The sequence below is a fragment of the Loxodonta africana genome, chromosome 4, assembly GCF_030014295.1.
Source record: "Loxodonta africana isolate mLoxAfr1 chromosome 4, mLoxAfr1.hap2, whole genome shotgun sequence".
NCBI lineage: Eukaryota > Metazoa > Chordata > Mammalia > Proboscidea > Elephantidae > Loxodonta > Loxodonta africana.
This window is the reverse complement of record NC_087345.1, coordinates 104,321,441-104,336,158: the sequence shown is the minus strand read 5'-3', so window position 1 is coordinate 104,336,158 and position 14,718 is coordinate 104,321,441. Positions and strand designations below refer to the sequence as shown.

The following is a 14,718-nucleotide window of genomic DNA, read 5'->3' as shown; positions in this document are numbered from 1 at the left end:
ACAGAGTCATTATACCCAAAAAGAATTAGTCAATGTTCAACCATTTCAAGAGGTAGCATATGATCAGGAACCAGTGGTACTGAAGGAAGAAGTCCAAGCTGCACTGAAGGCATTGGCAAAAAACAAGGCTCCAGGAATAGATAGAATATCAATTGAGATGTTTCAACAAATAGGTGCAGCTATGGAGGTGCTCACTCGTCTATGCCAAGAAATATGGAAGACAGCTTCCTGGCCAACTGACTGGAAGAGATCCATATTTATGCCTATTCTCAAGAAAGGTGATCCAGCCGAATGTGGAAATTATAGAACAATATCATTAACATCACATGCAAGCAAAATTATGCTGAAGATCATTCAAAAATGGCTGCAGCAGTATATCAACAGGGAACTGCCAGAATTTCAGACCAGTTTCAGAAGAGGACGTGGAACCAGGGATACCATTGCTGATGTCAGCTGGATCCTGGCTGAAAGCAGAGAATACCAGAAAGATGTTCACCTGTGTTTTATGGACTATGCAAAGACATTTGATTGTGTGGATCATAACAAATTATGGATAACATTGCAAAGAATGGGAATTCCAGAACACTTAATTGTACCCATGAGGAAACTTTACGTAGATCAAGAGGTGCTTGTTTGGACAGAACAAGGGGATACTGAGTGGTTTAAAGTCAGGAAAGGTGTGCATCAGGGTTGTATGCTTTCACCATAGCTATTCAATCTGTACGCTGAGCAGATATTCAGAGAAGCTGGGCTATATCAAGAAGAACGATGCATCAGGATTGGAGAAAGACTCATTAACAATCTGTGTTATGCTGATGACACAACCTTGGTTGCTGAAAGTGAAAAAGATTGAATCACTTACTAAGGAAGATCTAAGACCACAGCCTTCAGTATGGATTGCACCTCAACATAAAGAAAACAAAAATCCTCACAATTGGACTAATGAGCAACATCGTGATAAATGGAGAAAGGTTTGAAGTTGTCAAGGATTTCATTTTGCTTGGATCCATAATCAACACCCATTGGAAGCAGGAGTCAAGAAATCAAATGACACATTTCACTGGGCAAATTTGCTGCATAAGACCTCTTTAAAGTGTTGAAAAGCAAAGATGTCACCTTGAAGACTAAGGTACGCCTGACCCAAGCCATGGTATTTTCAATCACATCATATGCATGTGAAAGCTGGACAATGAATAAGGAAGACCAGAAAAGAATTGATGGCTTTGAATTGTGGTGCTGGTGAAGAATATTGAATATACCATGGACTGTCAAAAGAACGAACAAATCTGTCTTGGAAGAAGTGTGGCCAGAATGCTCCTTAGAGGCAAGGCTGGCAAGACTGCATCTTACATACTTCGAACATGTTGTCCGGAGGGATCAGTCCCTGGAGAAGGACATCATGCTTGGCAGAGTACAGGGTCAGTGGAAAAGAGGAAGACCCCCAATGAGGTGGGCTGACACAGTAGCTGCATCAGTGAGCTCAAGTATAACAAGGATTGTAAGGATGGCTACAGGATTGGCCAGTGTTTCGTTCTGTTGTGCGTAGGGTCACTGTGAGTTGGAACCAACTCAATGGCACCTAACAACAACAACAACATGAATCAAAATCGACTTGATGGCAATGGGTTTTGTTTTGTTTGTTCGTTTGTTTTGTTTTGGTAAGGTGGTTTAACTTGTTGAAAAAGTGATTTAGACTGATTACTCATACGAAGGTCAAGCAATGCCTCTATACTCTCAGACCGTTATCAGTGAGTTTAAGTAAAAAGGACAGATGGCTATTATTTCTTCTATTCTAGATTAGATGAGAGTACCAATTTAATGCCAATTGGTTACTTGTTCAATAGCATGCAACATTTTTGTCTGCTTTGTAGATGTATGAGATATTCATTACAGAACTAATTTCAAGTTGATGAACTGGGTCAAAAAATATCATCAAAGTATTGTATTGACATTAATTCCTTGGTTTCAATAATTGTACTGGGGTTGTCTAAAATGTTAACATTTGGGAAATCTGGGTAAAACATATGTAGAAAATCTCTGTATTATTTTTACAACTGTTATGTAAATCTGGAATTATTTCAAAATGAAAAGTTAAAAAAATTAAAAAAAAAAAAAATATATATATATATATATATATATATATATATAAAATGCTATCAGATTTTGGCCCAAAATGACACCCAGGGGTGGATTATTCAATAGGCAAGATAATTACAGTGCTTACTTTGCTTACCAGATCATCTGTAATGAACAATTTCATATTGTTCACCAGAGATTCTGCTTCCAGGTATAGCTGGCATCTGTCTCTCTCCCAACACCATAGTACACTCCTACAGGATCAAAACCTCTTTTCAAATTTACAATCTCTGACAGGGGTGGATTACCCAGTAAACAAGGTAAACATGGGCTTACTTACTAATCTGTAGTGCACAATTTTCTGCAGAACAGATTATTAAGTAAATACAAATAAATCCATGCTTACCTTGCTTATTGGGTAATCCATTCCTGATCACACCACACCCTGATGTTCCCAATCTGTAAATGTCATTATTAGCACAATTATCTAAAGTACCTCAGCTAGTAAAACAAAATGTGATTGTAAGCAAGCGACACTGTTGAACATTTTTCATTTGAATTTTGACTAAAATATTCTCTGAACTGAAAGGTCAGTTTATTTTATCTGTTGCTGTATTATTAAATTTCCATACAAAATAATACTGGTGTCTGTCCATCCCCTCCCCCGCCCCATTTTATAAGGGCATAGTTCTAAGCATCTAATTAAATGTAGGACAAAAACATTCTACATGATATAAAGTTGCTTATGATGCATATTACACGGACCTCAATTAAAGTCTAGGTGGTTCTGTCCAATATGGTAGCCAATAGTCACATGTTGCTATAAAGCACCTGAATGTAACTAGTCTGAATTGAGATGTGCTGTAAGCATAAAATAGACACCAGATTTCAAAGATAAAATTAAAAAAGTGTAAAATTTCTCAATAAAAATGTTTGTATTGATCCCATGTGTAAGTGATAATATTCTAGATATACAGAATTAAAGAAAATACATTATTACATTAATACCAGCTATTTATTTTTACTTTTTAATGTTGATACTAGAAAATTTAAATTACATATGTGACTTACTTTACATTTCTTTTGGAAAATGCTGGTCTAGAATTAAAAAAAAAAAAAAATCCACAAAGCTAACTTTTCTAATAAGAGGAATCAAAAGTTCTGGATGTAGATACATAGTGACAAAAAAAAAAAAAATACATGTACAGGATTTAGGACTAATAGTAAAACGCCAGGAAGATAAACATAAACTATAGGTAACAGTCTGCCGACAATTTCACTGGGCCATGATATACAATGTCATATCATATTCACTCTGATTTAAGAAAAGGACATCTATGTTGGGAAATTAAGGCAAGAAAACAAAATGTGTGTAAAAAGTATAATAAAAACTAGCTGTTGTTTAGTGAGTTCTGACTCAATGCAACTCCACGTGTTGCAGAGTAGAACTGTGCTCCTTAGGGTTTTCAAGAAGTAGATCACCGGGTTTTCTGCTGAGCTTTCTCCAGAAAACATGTAGAATGAAACCTAACATGTAAATGTAAATGAAACAGGTAAATTAAACCTAAAAAAAATCAATAATTAAATGAATAACCTAGCAGAAATGTAAAGATCAGTAGAATAGCAAGTATTATCTCTAAAAGTAAACTTCAAACCAGTGTTTGGACTCTTTCGCACAATCATGTTTGGGATATAACTCGAAGGTCAAAACCAACGAGTCTTATATAACTATTTGGTGGTAGATTATGTGTGCAGTAATAGCTCCACCTCTCTATCCATCTTCCCTCATTATCCTTCTCGAAAAGGAGAAAATGCTAATTAGGTTAAATACCAAGACACTTACGGGACCATGGGTATCAGGGGGTACATGGTTAAATGTCATATACATGCTTGCATGTGGATCTCTCACTGGAGATTTTCCTACCTGAGCAGCTGAAGGGATGAGGGGATGTCCCCTCAGGATGGGCCAGCCCTCTTGAACTTGCTCTTTTATTCATAGGAATGCTAAGATATCTAGGCACTCTCATCTCTTTGGGATGGCTGCTTGCACATAATGTGGAGACAAAGGCCTTGCTTAGATGTATATAATGTGGAGACAAACGCCTTGCTTAGATGGATATAACATGGAGACAAAGGCCTTGCTTAGATCTGGAGCTTCAAACTCATGCTTCAGCTCCATTTATCATGGAGCCCTGGGTTGAAGTTTAGAGCATTAGCAAAGTGAAAAATTAAGTGCCCTTTGCTTTCTGATTGCTATCCCATTTCCTTTGGCGTGTATATTCAGCCCCTTCAGAAATCAACCAGAAGAGACAACTCACTAGGCCAAGGCTGGATTTGAGCATTTCTGAGTCCCTTGGCTTAGCATCATCTAAAAACACTTCATTATCAATCCTACTTAAAACAGTAGAAACAGTGGAAAATACTTCAAGGAAAAAAAGATAAAAAGTAGTTCATTTAATCTCTTTTGGCCATTAATATCTGCTGTGCTACGCAAAGGGAGACCATGATTATGGGGCTCATGGTCCAGACATAATTCTAAAGTTTTGTTTTCTTTTGTTTGTTTGTAATGTGTGTGTGTGTGTGTGTATGTGTGCACGTGCACATGCATACATCTGCTCCTATGAATGACATTGCATATAAAGTGAGATTGTGAAATGCAGAAAGTTGAGAATCAGTGCTCTACAGCTAAGAAACTAGATGTCTATAAGTTGAACACAGGAGAACTTTTAAGGTCCAAGTTGAAAATCTTTACTATCTTATTTGAAATGAGGAAGATCTTTATTTTAATCTCAAGTTGAAGAAAACACACTCAATCTTAAAACACTTCAGCAATATTTGAAAAACCAAGACAAAATACGCAATCTGAAATTTTTAATTAAAAATGTGGTCATTTCATCAGTATACTCACTTCCTAAAATATAGTAAAGTTCAAGAACAAGAACAAAAGAATAAAGAAAATGTCTTACCTCCCATCTCGATCCCAGTCATAAACCTCTATTTTGATTGTTCTGTCCATGGGAAAAGCAGACACACAGAGTAAAGTCACTTAGTAAGATCAAAATAATACATGATACAGAAAAAATTCTATACTTTCTAAATCAGATAAAATAGTGTATACTTACAGGTTTTACAAGGTGATTGAATTTGATTTTGCTAATATTACTGTAATTCAACTTACATCTTAAAGTTGATTTCTAAAAGCTGTATTAATTCTTTAAAAGGAATGGGGAACACATATGGAGGGAGTATGTGTAATTTGACAGAGCTTTTTAATGAGGAGACCTGTACCTTGGTTCTCAACTCTTGAAAACCACTGTCCTAGCACAGCATTTCTCAAGCTCAGCATGGATCAGTACCACATGAAAGACTTATCAAAACACAGGTTGTTGGACCTCATGCCCAGATCTCTGGTTCAGTAGGTCTGGGTTGGGGCTGAAGAATATAAATTTCTACCAGGTGATGCCGATGCTGCTAATCATGAACCACATTAGGAGAACTACTTTCTCAGAGCAAGGATGAGCTCATTTAAATGAAGCTATGATTTCTTATTAAATGAATAAAATGATAGTCATGTGGCATAATAAAATTTAAAGTACATTTAATGGCAATGGTAATAACTCCTTCTAGAATATTAATGGAATAAATTCCCATTTTTCTAATATATAACCAACAAGGAAAAAAACTTATTTCGTATTGAGTTTTACTTTTTATTTGCTTTTCTTCTGGGGTGGGAGGATGTTGTTTATATTATGCCAGTGCCATCAATATTCATAAAGTAACAGGAAAAAATCTTGATATTAAGAAATTTCAGATATATTGTTGGGAGACTCTCAGGGCCCAGCTACTTGTAATACTTGTAAAACAACAGAATCTCACTGGTACAATCCTTGGAACTTCAATGAGTCAGCAACCAGGAGAAAAGCTATCCTAAAAAGTAATTTAAGGAATATGTCTAGGTTGATAATATACCCAGTCATAATCTTGCACCTCTTGTATACCTACTTATCCCACTTTGAAAGGATACTACATCATTTGAAAACCTTGAGGCAATGAGAATTCTGGAGTAACTTTTGAATACTACCTTATAAATTAAACAGGTGTTCAATATATTTTTGACTCTTTACACATTTCAATTCTTGAAAAATCAGCCAGTTTACCGAATTTTAATTAGCCAAATATCTCCTCTTCCCCAAATCAACATAGATTAAAAACAATATTAGAAAATGTCTGGATAAATCAGCCACAATTTTGTAAATACATATTTACATAGGCAAAGACACAGCTTAATTTCTTTTTTTACTTAGATGCTTGAGTACAAGAATCTAAGTAAAAGAAACCATAAAACCTTGTGTTTTGAGTACTCAAACCTTCAGAAAAGCTGTCACTTATTTTACCTGTCATAATCTCCATTACATAAAGCTCTGACTGAGATCTTGAACGCTTGCCACACAGGATTCAGAGTGTTCTTAACAACTTCTGTTTTATGACAAATTGTAAAACTGTAAAAACAGAAATATTTTCAGGATTCAATTATGGCACATCGTTTTCATATACTTTCGTCTTTTGTTTTTGCAGCATAGATCCTGCCAGTCCCTGTGTTGCTTTTATTATCATTTAACAAAAAGAGTTATATGATTTTAAATGCTTAAGGATTAGCTCACTATAACACGAAGCAATAAAATTTTACAATAATTTATTTTTAAAAAGCCTCTCCATATTCATAAATTCTAAGGCTGCTTTGTAAATTAAAAAAAAAAAAAAAAAAACAATTGCTGTTGAGTAGATTCCAGCTTATGGCAACCCTATTTTTATAGGACAGAGTAGAACTGCCCCATAGGGTTTCAAGGAGCACCTGGTGGATTCGAGCTGCTGACCTTTTGGTTAGCGGCTGAATTCTTAACCACTATATCACCAAGGTTTTTCTAGAGCTTATTTTGTAAATAAGCTCTATAAAAAAGGCAAAGACACAATGACACAGAAAATGCATATGAAAAAAGTCACAGGCTACTAACAATATCAAGGTCATCAGTAACCCTGAGAAGAGCAGGTTTGTGGGAATACTGAGGACAAAAACCTGGTTGGAGTGGGTTTAAGAAAGAAGAAAAACTGAGAAAGACTCTGTGAACAACATTTTTGAGGAGTTTAGCTGTAAAGAGAAACAGAGAAATTTTTTTTAGGGGAATGATCAGTCAAGCAAAGGGCTTGTTAATTGCTTTTTACATTTTTTTCAAAATGAACAAAAAATGACAGTAAAGTTGCATGTTAAAGGAAAAGATCCAGTAGAGAAGGAACAATTTATGATGCATGAGAGAAGGAAAAAGGCTGGAGCCATGTCTTTGAGTAGGTGAGCGTGGAGGGGATCTAGGGCGTCAGTGGGGAAGTTGGCCTGGGGAGCACAGACAGCCACCCTGCAGGCACCACTGGGAAGGCAGAGTAGGCAAGCAGATGTTGTGAAGGGAACATAAGGAAATGCTCTGATTGCTTGTTTCCTCAGGAGACAGGAAGCGTGATCATCAGCAAAGGGGGAGGAAGGACAGAAGTACTGAAGTGTCTGGGAGAGAGAGAAAATTGATGAATTAAGGAAAAGGAGGACTGCTGGAGAGTGCAATTAAAACTAACATCATGAATTTACAGTGAGACCACTCAGTATGTGGCTCTCTCTTTATCTAAACTATCGGTTTCTAAATAGCTAAAGAACTACTAAAAGGAAGGAAGACAGGGACTCAAAAGCACACAATTAATTAGGAGTAGAAGCTACTAAGCCTTAACCTTGGTTTTCTGATTCAAATTTCATTGTTGTTTCCACCAAATCATGCCACCTTCATATACCCATCAGCTCCTGGAAATGTTCTTGCCTAGTAAGAATTTATGCAGTAGTTCATTTTTTTTTTTTTTCATGAGTTACAAAATATAAACTTATCTTGGTAAGAACAAATACCAAAAACCCAGTCCTCACAAAGAACTTAGTCATGGTGTTCCAAAGGTAGGGGTTTCCCTAACAGTCAAGCAGCATGGAAATATTACAAAAATACCACAGTGAACATACGGCATCTAACCTCCACAAGAAAATGGTCTCATTTTGAAAAGCCTGTGAGCCCATTTTCCTCCTCTCAGGTACAAGGGGCTTGTTTCTATTAAGAGATCAGATAGAAATGTAGTATAAAGGATCAAGTGATCACTGTGAGACTTAAAACATTAGTATCTCCTTCCGTGTAGCCCACCAAAGGAAGCTCGTGTCACTAAGTTGGCTGAGCTCAGGAGAATATGTCTGTGGTCAAATGTTCTCAGAGTTAACTCACCTGAACCAATGTAGGAACCGCTGGGAGCAAAAGGCATTAAAAAGAAAGAAAGTAGACAGAGAGGGCTCTGAAAAGGGCAATCAGGACACATAAAGCAGAGGCAAAAAAAGCAAAGAGGATAGAGGCGAAGTAGGCAGGGGAAAAAACGCAGATGGAAAAAATGAGGAGTGTGAAAAATACAGAAAAAGAGTTTTAAAAAATCCATAGGGACCCAATTATGGGAAGACACAACACATTGGTTTGTTTTAGTAACAGGCATCTGTCTCCTCTCATAATTAATTCAGTACATTCTTAAAGATCTACATAAGTGGATTTCTCTTCTTCTCCTATATCATATTACATGAACTCTTTAGTAAGGTGATAGGAAGGCAAATTAGAGTGAAAGAGAGAGAGAGAAGATAGTTGGTTTGACCAACCATCTTCATACTAAGGTATTCAACAATTAACTGAATATTTGCCCTCTTCGCTTAGGGTTAAATCAACATTCCTGTTATAGTTCTAGCATCACTAGCTGTAGTAATTAAATACTTTGACACTTGAAACTTTATACTCTTCTTAAAAAAGTGACTCATCTTTAGTCAGATATTTATAAACCAGGTAGTCATTTGTCTCCTATTAATCATTCTCACTTGTAATGCATTAGATTTGATATAGACAAATCGGTCTCACTAGTAAGAATTCCAGTACCATGTAACTAGTAAAAATTCTGATAGGAATGTGCTGTAGCTTTTTCTAATATTCAGGACTATTGCTAAATACATATAAATGTATGTGTATTACAAATAATATTGTAAGAAAATATTTCCTTGATTATAGAAATCATCTGTATTAAAGTAACTTAAACGAAGTCATTTATGAAAAACAGCTATTCCAAAGGAAAATTAGCCTTACCTCATGAATACCAGGGAAATTACTAAACAAACTTGAAAGCAAGAAAATAATTCATAATTATATATTATTAATGGATTTTTTTATTAATGTTCCTAATAGAAATGAAACTTTTATTCTATATTTTAAAATAAGCCTCCAACACACTATCTAGCAGGTAATTTTTCAAATGTTAAAAATAAAGTTGAAAAGCCTTAGCAGTTAAAAATAGAGACTTACAGGTAAAATATGAGGAGCAAAAGCACTTTTACTTTACTCATTCAAGACTCATCAAAATGAAACAAAGAAAATGTGAGTGTGTTGAGGTTTACTAAGTTTTAGTAATAGCTGTCTTTAAATGATTTGAAATTTGGGGGGAGTTGTACTTTTTTCTTAATATTAGATTTTATATAATAAATTAGTATCATTTTTATAAGCACAATGCTTTTTTCTTATAATAAAAGTCTCACCACTAGCATAAAATGTGTAAAAACTAAAAAAAAAATCCTATAATTTTATAACTAAACTTTAGACAATCTTTAAAGAAGCTTTAAAAAAAAACCAAATAAATAAAAACAGGAAATTCAGGGAAAAAAATAGCTCAGAAAGGAGGAGCCTTTTTCATATGATAAAAATTACAGATGTAAAAGATATTCTGACAATTTTACCACCAAAATAGAAGGGAAGTATACAAAATCCAGTAATATGACACCATAACTAAAATATCTTTAACAGTTGTCCTATAGCTGCGTCAATAAAAATTCCACAATAAGCATCATTTTATGCTGGTCAGTGTATTAACTTTAAGTAGCAAACCTTCTATTTGTACGTTATGGACTGAATTATGTACCCCCAAAATATAAGTTGTAATTCTAAATCTTGCACCTATAAATATGACCCTGTTTTGAAATACGATTTTCTTTTGTTATGTTAATGAGGCCATACCAGTGTATAGTGGATCCTAAACCAAACTATTATTGAGGTATAAAAGGACCAAAATTGATACAGAGACACACACAAGGGGAAGAGGAAGGCAGGTGACAGACGTACAAGCCCAGGAATTGCAAAGATTGCTGGCAGCTGCTAGAAGTTGAAATAGACAAGGAAGGACCTCTCCCTAGAGCCATGCCCTCAATTCTCATTTCTAGTCGTTATGAGTCGGAATCAACTCGACGGCACTGGGTTTGGTTTTTGGTTTTGGTGAGAAAATGAATTTGTGTTCTTTGAAGTCAGTCAACTGTAGTATTTGTTATAGCAGCACTAAGTAAATAAAACAATGTAACATTTTATATACTTTTTACTTAATGTTAACATGTATAACTTTATTCAGCACAGCAGTAGTGACATTTTTTTTTCATTCTATTTCTTTCTCTTTTAAATTTCCAAACAATGTTTTCTCTTTAGCTATTGCTTTATTATAAATAGTTAAGGGAAACAGAAAGTATTATGTTATTGATAGTATTGATAATGAAAATAATAGTTAACATATGTTCTTTTTTGGTGTCAGGCACACTTCCAAGTGTTTTTGTGTGGTAACTCATAATCTTCTCAACAACCCTATTTGGTAGGTATTGTTATTATTGCATTTTACTTATAAGAAAACTAAGGTTTACAGAGGTTAAATAAATTGTCCATGGTCCCACGGCTATTAAGTAGCAAATTATGATTTAAACCCAGGCAACAAGAGTCTTAGGCCACATTTTTAACTGCTAAACTTTTCCACAATTACTAACAAAAAAAAACAGTACAGTATAAATAAAGAAAATGATAGTCAAATATGTTAATACTAAAGTCCTATTATTAAATTATATAATTGAAATCTACGCTAAAACCATGGGTACATTTACACACACAGAGAAACCAGTCTATTCCCTACTGGCAAAAAATATTCAAATTATTAGAATATAGTGAAAATTTTACATAAAATTAGACTCAGATATTATTAGGAAAAAACTATAACATTAAAAAAAAAAAAGTGCTGCCTTCATGTCGATTCCAACTCACATTGACCCTATAGGACAGAGTAGAACTGCTCTTAACAGAAGCAGACTGCCACAACTTTCTTCTGCAGAGCACCTGGTAGATTTGAACTGCTGACCTTTTGGTTAGCAGCTAAACACCTAACCACTATGCCACCACAGCCCATAAAATCTACTTCTCTCCTCAAGTATATGGTTTAAGTTTAATTCTATAACAAAACACATCAGTTTCACCATTTTAGGTTTCCGGATAAGTATAATTCTTACATACTGTTAAAACTATATTTTATGAAAAGTATATCAGAAATGTTTTTATGAAACTGAAAATCATTCATTTAAAATATCAAGAAAAAACACATAAAATGCTTATAAAATTACACAGTTATTGCAATGAAAAAAATCACATCAATTTTTGCAATACCAAAACATTTTACTTCATTTATCAATTTAATAAGCTTCTGAGAAAAATAATTCAAATCTCATTCTTACCATAGAGTTAAAATACACAAAAGATAAATCTACCTGCCATCTTCATTACTTCGATAAAATACAAGAAAAGGATCAGATTTTCCAAAGAAGTCCTTCTTGTCCAATTTGTTTGCACAAAATTGCATCAAAACAGCATCCTAAAAACAAAATTAATAAAACAGGTCAATATCTGGGCTACAAGTAACTTAAAACTGAAGGTCATAAGCAAGACTTGACAAAAAACCAAATTTGCCATTTTAATGCAAATGGCAAGGTATGCAAGAGTCCCAGACAGGATATAACTGTAAGACATTAAAAAAACCAACTCTCTCAAGTTTTAATTCTAGTCACAATACTATTATTTTTTCTAAAATCCTTTAATGGTTCCCCCTGAAGAGTGATATCAAGCTAGATGACACTTATTATCATCAACCAGTTGCCATCAAGTAGACTCTGATTCACAGTGATCCCATTTGTGTCAGAGTAGAGTGTGCTCCATAGGATTTTCAACAGCTAATTTTTCAGAGGTAGAATGCAATGCAGGCCTTTCTTCTGAGGTGCCTCTGGGTGGACTTGGACAGCCAACCTTCCAGTTAGCAGCCGAGTGCTTTAACCGTTTGTACCACCCACTTGTTCCCTAGATGACAATAAAAAACCCATTGCCATGGAGTCCATCCTGACTCATAGCAACCCTATAGGACTGAGTAGAACTGCCCCATACAGTTTCCAAGGAGAGATTCGTGGTTTTGACCTGCCGACCTTTTGGTTAGTGGCAGAGTTCTTAACCACTATGCCACCAGGGCTCCTAGATGACAATAGGTAGGGCACTGTTACAATGCGGGATCTTCATTTGTTTCTTCAGTCATTCAGGAACACATAGGTTGTTTATTAAGCATCTCCTATATATTTTTTTTTATATATTACATGTTGAGTGTACAATGGGAAGAAAGACAGATATAAGCTCTGGCCACACTGCTTATAATCTAGTGAGGCGGATCCTTAAATTATACACAAGTGCACTATTGTCTCAATAACTACATTTTAAAACAATTTCTGTAATACTGGACTTCAAGTGAAGTACCTTCATTTTTATCTATGAATTGTATATTTGTATAATTACTATGCCAAATAAATCACTTTTATCAAGTTACATATTTGAGCATTCAAAATCTATATGATTGAGCTTAAAGGAAAACAAGCCAGGATATCATAATTCAAGGATGTCAAACATTAATCAATTAAGCAGGATAAGTATTTAAAAAATAGAAAATATACAGTAATTTAAAAATTAAAATCAGCATCTTAGATTTAGTTTAAACTGAAGGGAGATGCTAAAATTTTTGTAAAGAGGTGGAAGTTCAAAGTAATTCGGATTACATTAAGAAGCCACAGTTTTAAATACCATTTGATGAAAATGTTAATTATTACTAAAATAGCACTCTCTTACTCACCACTTCCTTATTTTGCAGAGTAAAGCAATTATTAAGCATCTACATAAAATTCTCATTATATCTGTTCAGTAATTTCAGAACGCTATATAAAAAGATTCATTCATTCATTTGCTCACTTAGAAAATATTTCTCAAGCAATACTCAAGCTAGACTCTGGGAATACAGAGATGCATAAAGACATTTTCTGCCTTGGAATGTTCATAATCTACATTTCTTATTTTCAAAAGCATCATTTTAGTGTCAGTTCGCTTTAATATTTAATATATAGATGTGGTAACCGCTCTCAGAGGAGCATTCATAATAGTGCAGGAAATATTCTTCTAGCCAGGCCAAGTAAAGATATACATTTTAAGAAAAATTAAAAGAACAAAGGTAAGAACAATAGAGACATCACTATCACCTCAAACTGCCCTACCAAGATTGTTTTTCTTTTCAAATTTGAAGTTTGTAGATCAAAATTGCCATCCCTTAACGCTTATGCAGTGAGAGAATCATCTTGGATGATCCAACTACACGATAAGGGGCAGGACTGAGAAGAAAATACTTTTTTTTTTTTTTGAATGCCCTTTCATCTCCACATACATTAAATACCCTTGGGAGAGAATGTTTCCTAAGATCATGGGGACATTCCAAGGACATTATTTTTGTTGTAGAACAAGTCACTCTTTTTAAAGACATTCTCCCTAAGCACCTGGGCCATAACACGGACTCCTAAGAAATATTCTGACACACTTAAAATGTATAATTGATAAATGAAATGTGTTTATTTCAAATTGATGGTTAATAAAACTTCAAAGAGATTAAATATTAAAATATTAATTTTCATATTCTCATTGTTAAACTTAATAACAAGTTTTAGGTTTTCAAATTATATTCCTTAAGGTTCACAAAGAATAACTGATTCAAAATAAAAAATTACCTCAAGACAATAAATTATACAACCTTGGGGGAAAAATGTTTTTGTAATTACTCAGGTTAATAATTTAGGAGGAATTCTATCCATACAAAGAACAAAAGAAATTTAATTTGGGGGATTAAAAAAAAAAGTATTATGTATTTTTAGAAATACACAAACATCTTTGCAAAGTTGTCTTTGTTGTTTTTAATTTCTCACACTTAATGTAACTGATAAATATTTAAAATCTCTCTTTAGTGCTCCAAGCCAGTATAAATTCCTATTTATAAAATTCACTTGGGTTTATAAAATCTACTTGGATGTCTCACAAGCTCAAAACTAAACATATTTAATATCCATCCTTACGCTCGTGTCTCCTACAGTTTTCTCAGCTCAATTAGTGGCATCATTACTGATCTAAGTGCTCAAAGAAGCCCTCTTAGGCTTCAAACATGAAAGAAATCATGTTGTTCACAATTTAAAACACTTCCACGCTTCTCACTGCATTGAAGATACAATACAAAATCTTTAGCATGACCTACAAAGCCCAGCATGAAATAGGCTTGGACAAGCCTTTCTACCTTCACCAGGCAAAGTTTTACTTCAAACATCCCCGACTCTTAGCACCTGCTATCACACACCAGACATAGTCACTCATTCCCACCTTAGAACCTTACACAAGC

The 14,718-nt window shown here is 34.4% G+C and overlaps 1 protein-coding gene across 3 annotated transcripts in view; it reads right to left on the bottom strand.

Annotated features, from left to right (window-relative positions):
- Positions 1-14,718, bottom strand: part of CPNE8 (copine 8) — a 281,410-nt gene that overhangs the window by 113,031 nt on the left and 153,661 nt on the right. For all 3 annotated transcript variants that reach the window (XM_003405719.4, XM_064284393.1, XM_064284394.1), the window contains 3 exons: positions 11,744-11,847; positions 6,471-6,575; positions 5,043-5,084 (listed from right to left, as the gene is read on the bottom strand). In XM_003405719.4, coding sequence (XP_003405767.2) covers positions 5,043-5,084; positions 6,471-6,575; positions 11,744-11,847 — 251 coding nt within the window. The remainder of the gene's footprint in view (positions 1-5,042; positions 5,085-6,470; positions 6,576-11,743; positions 11,848-14,718) is intronic.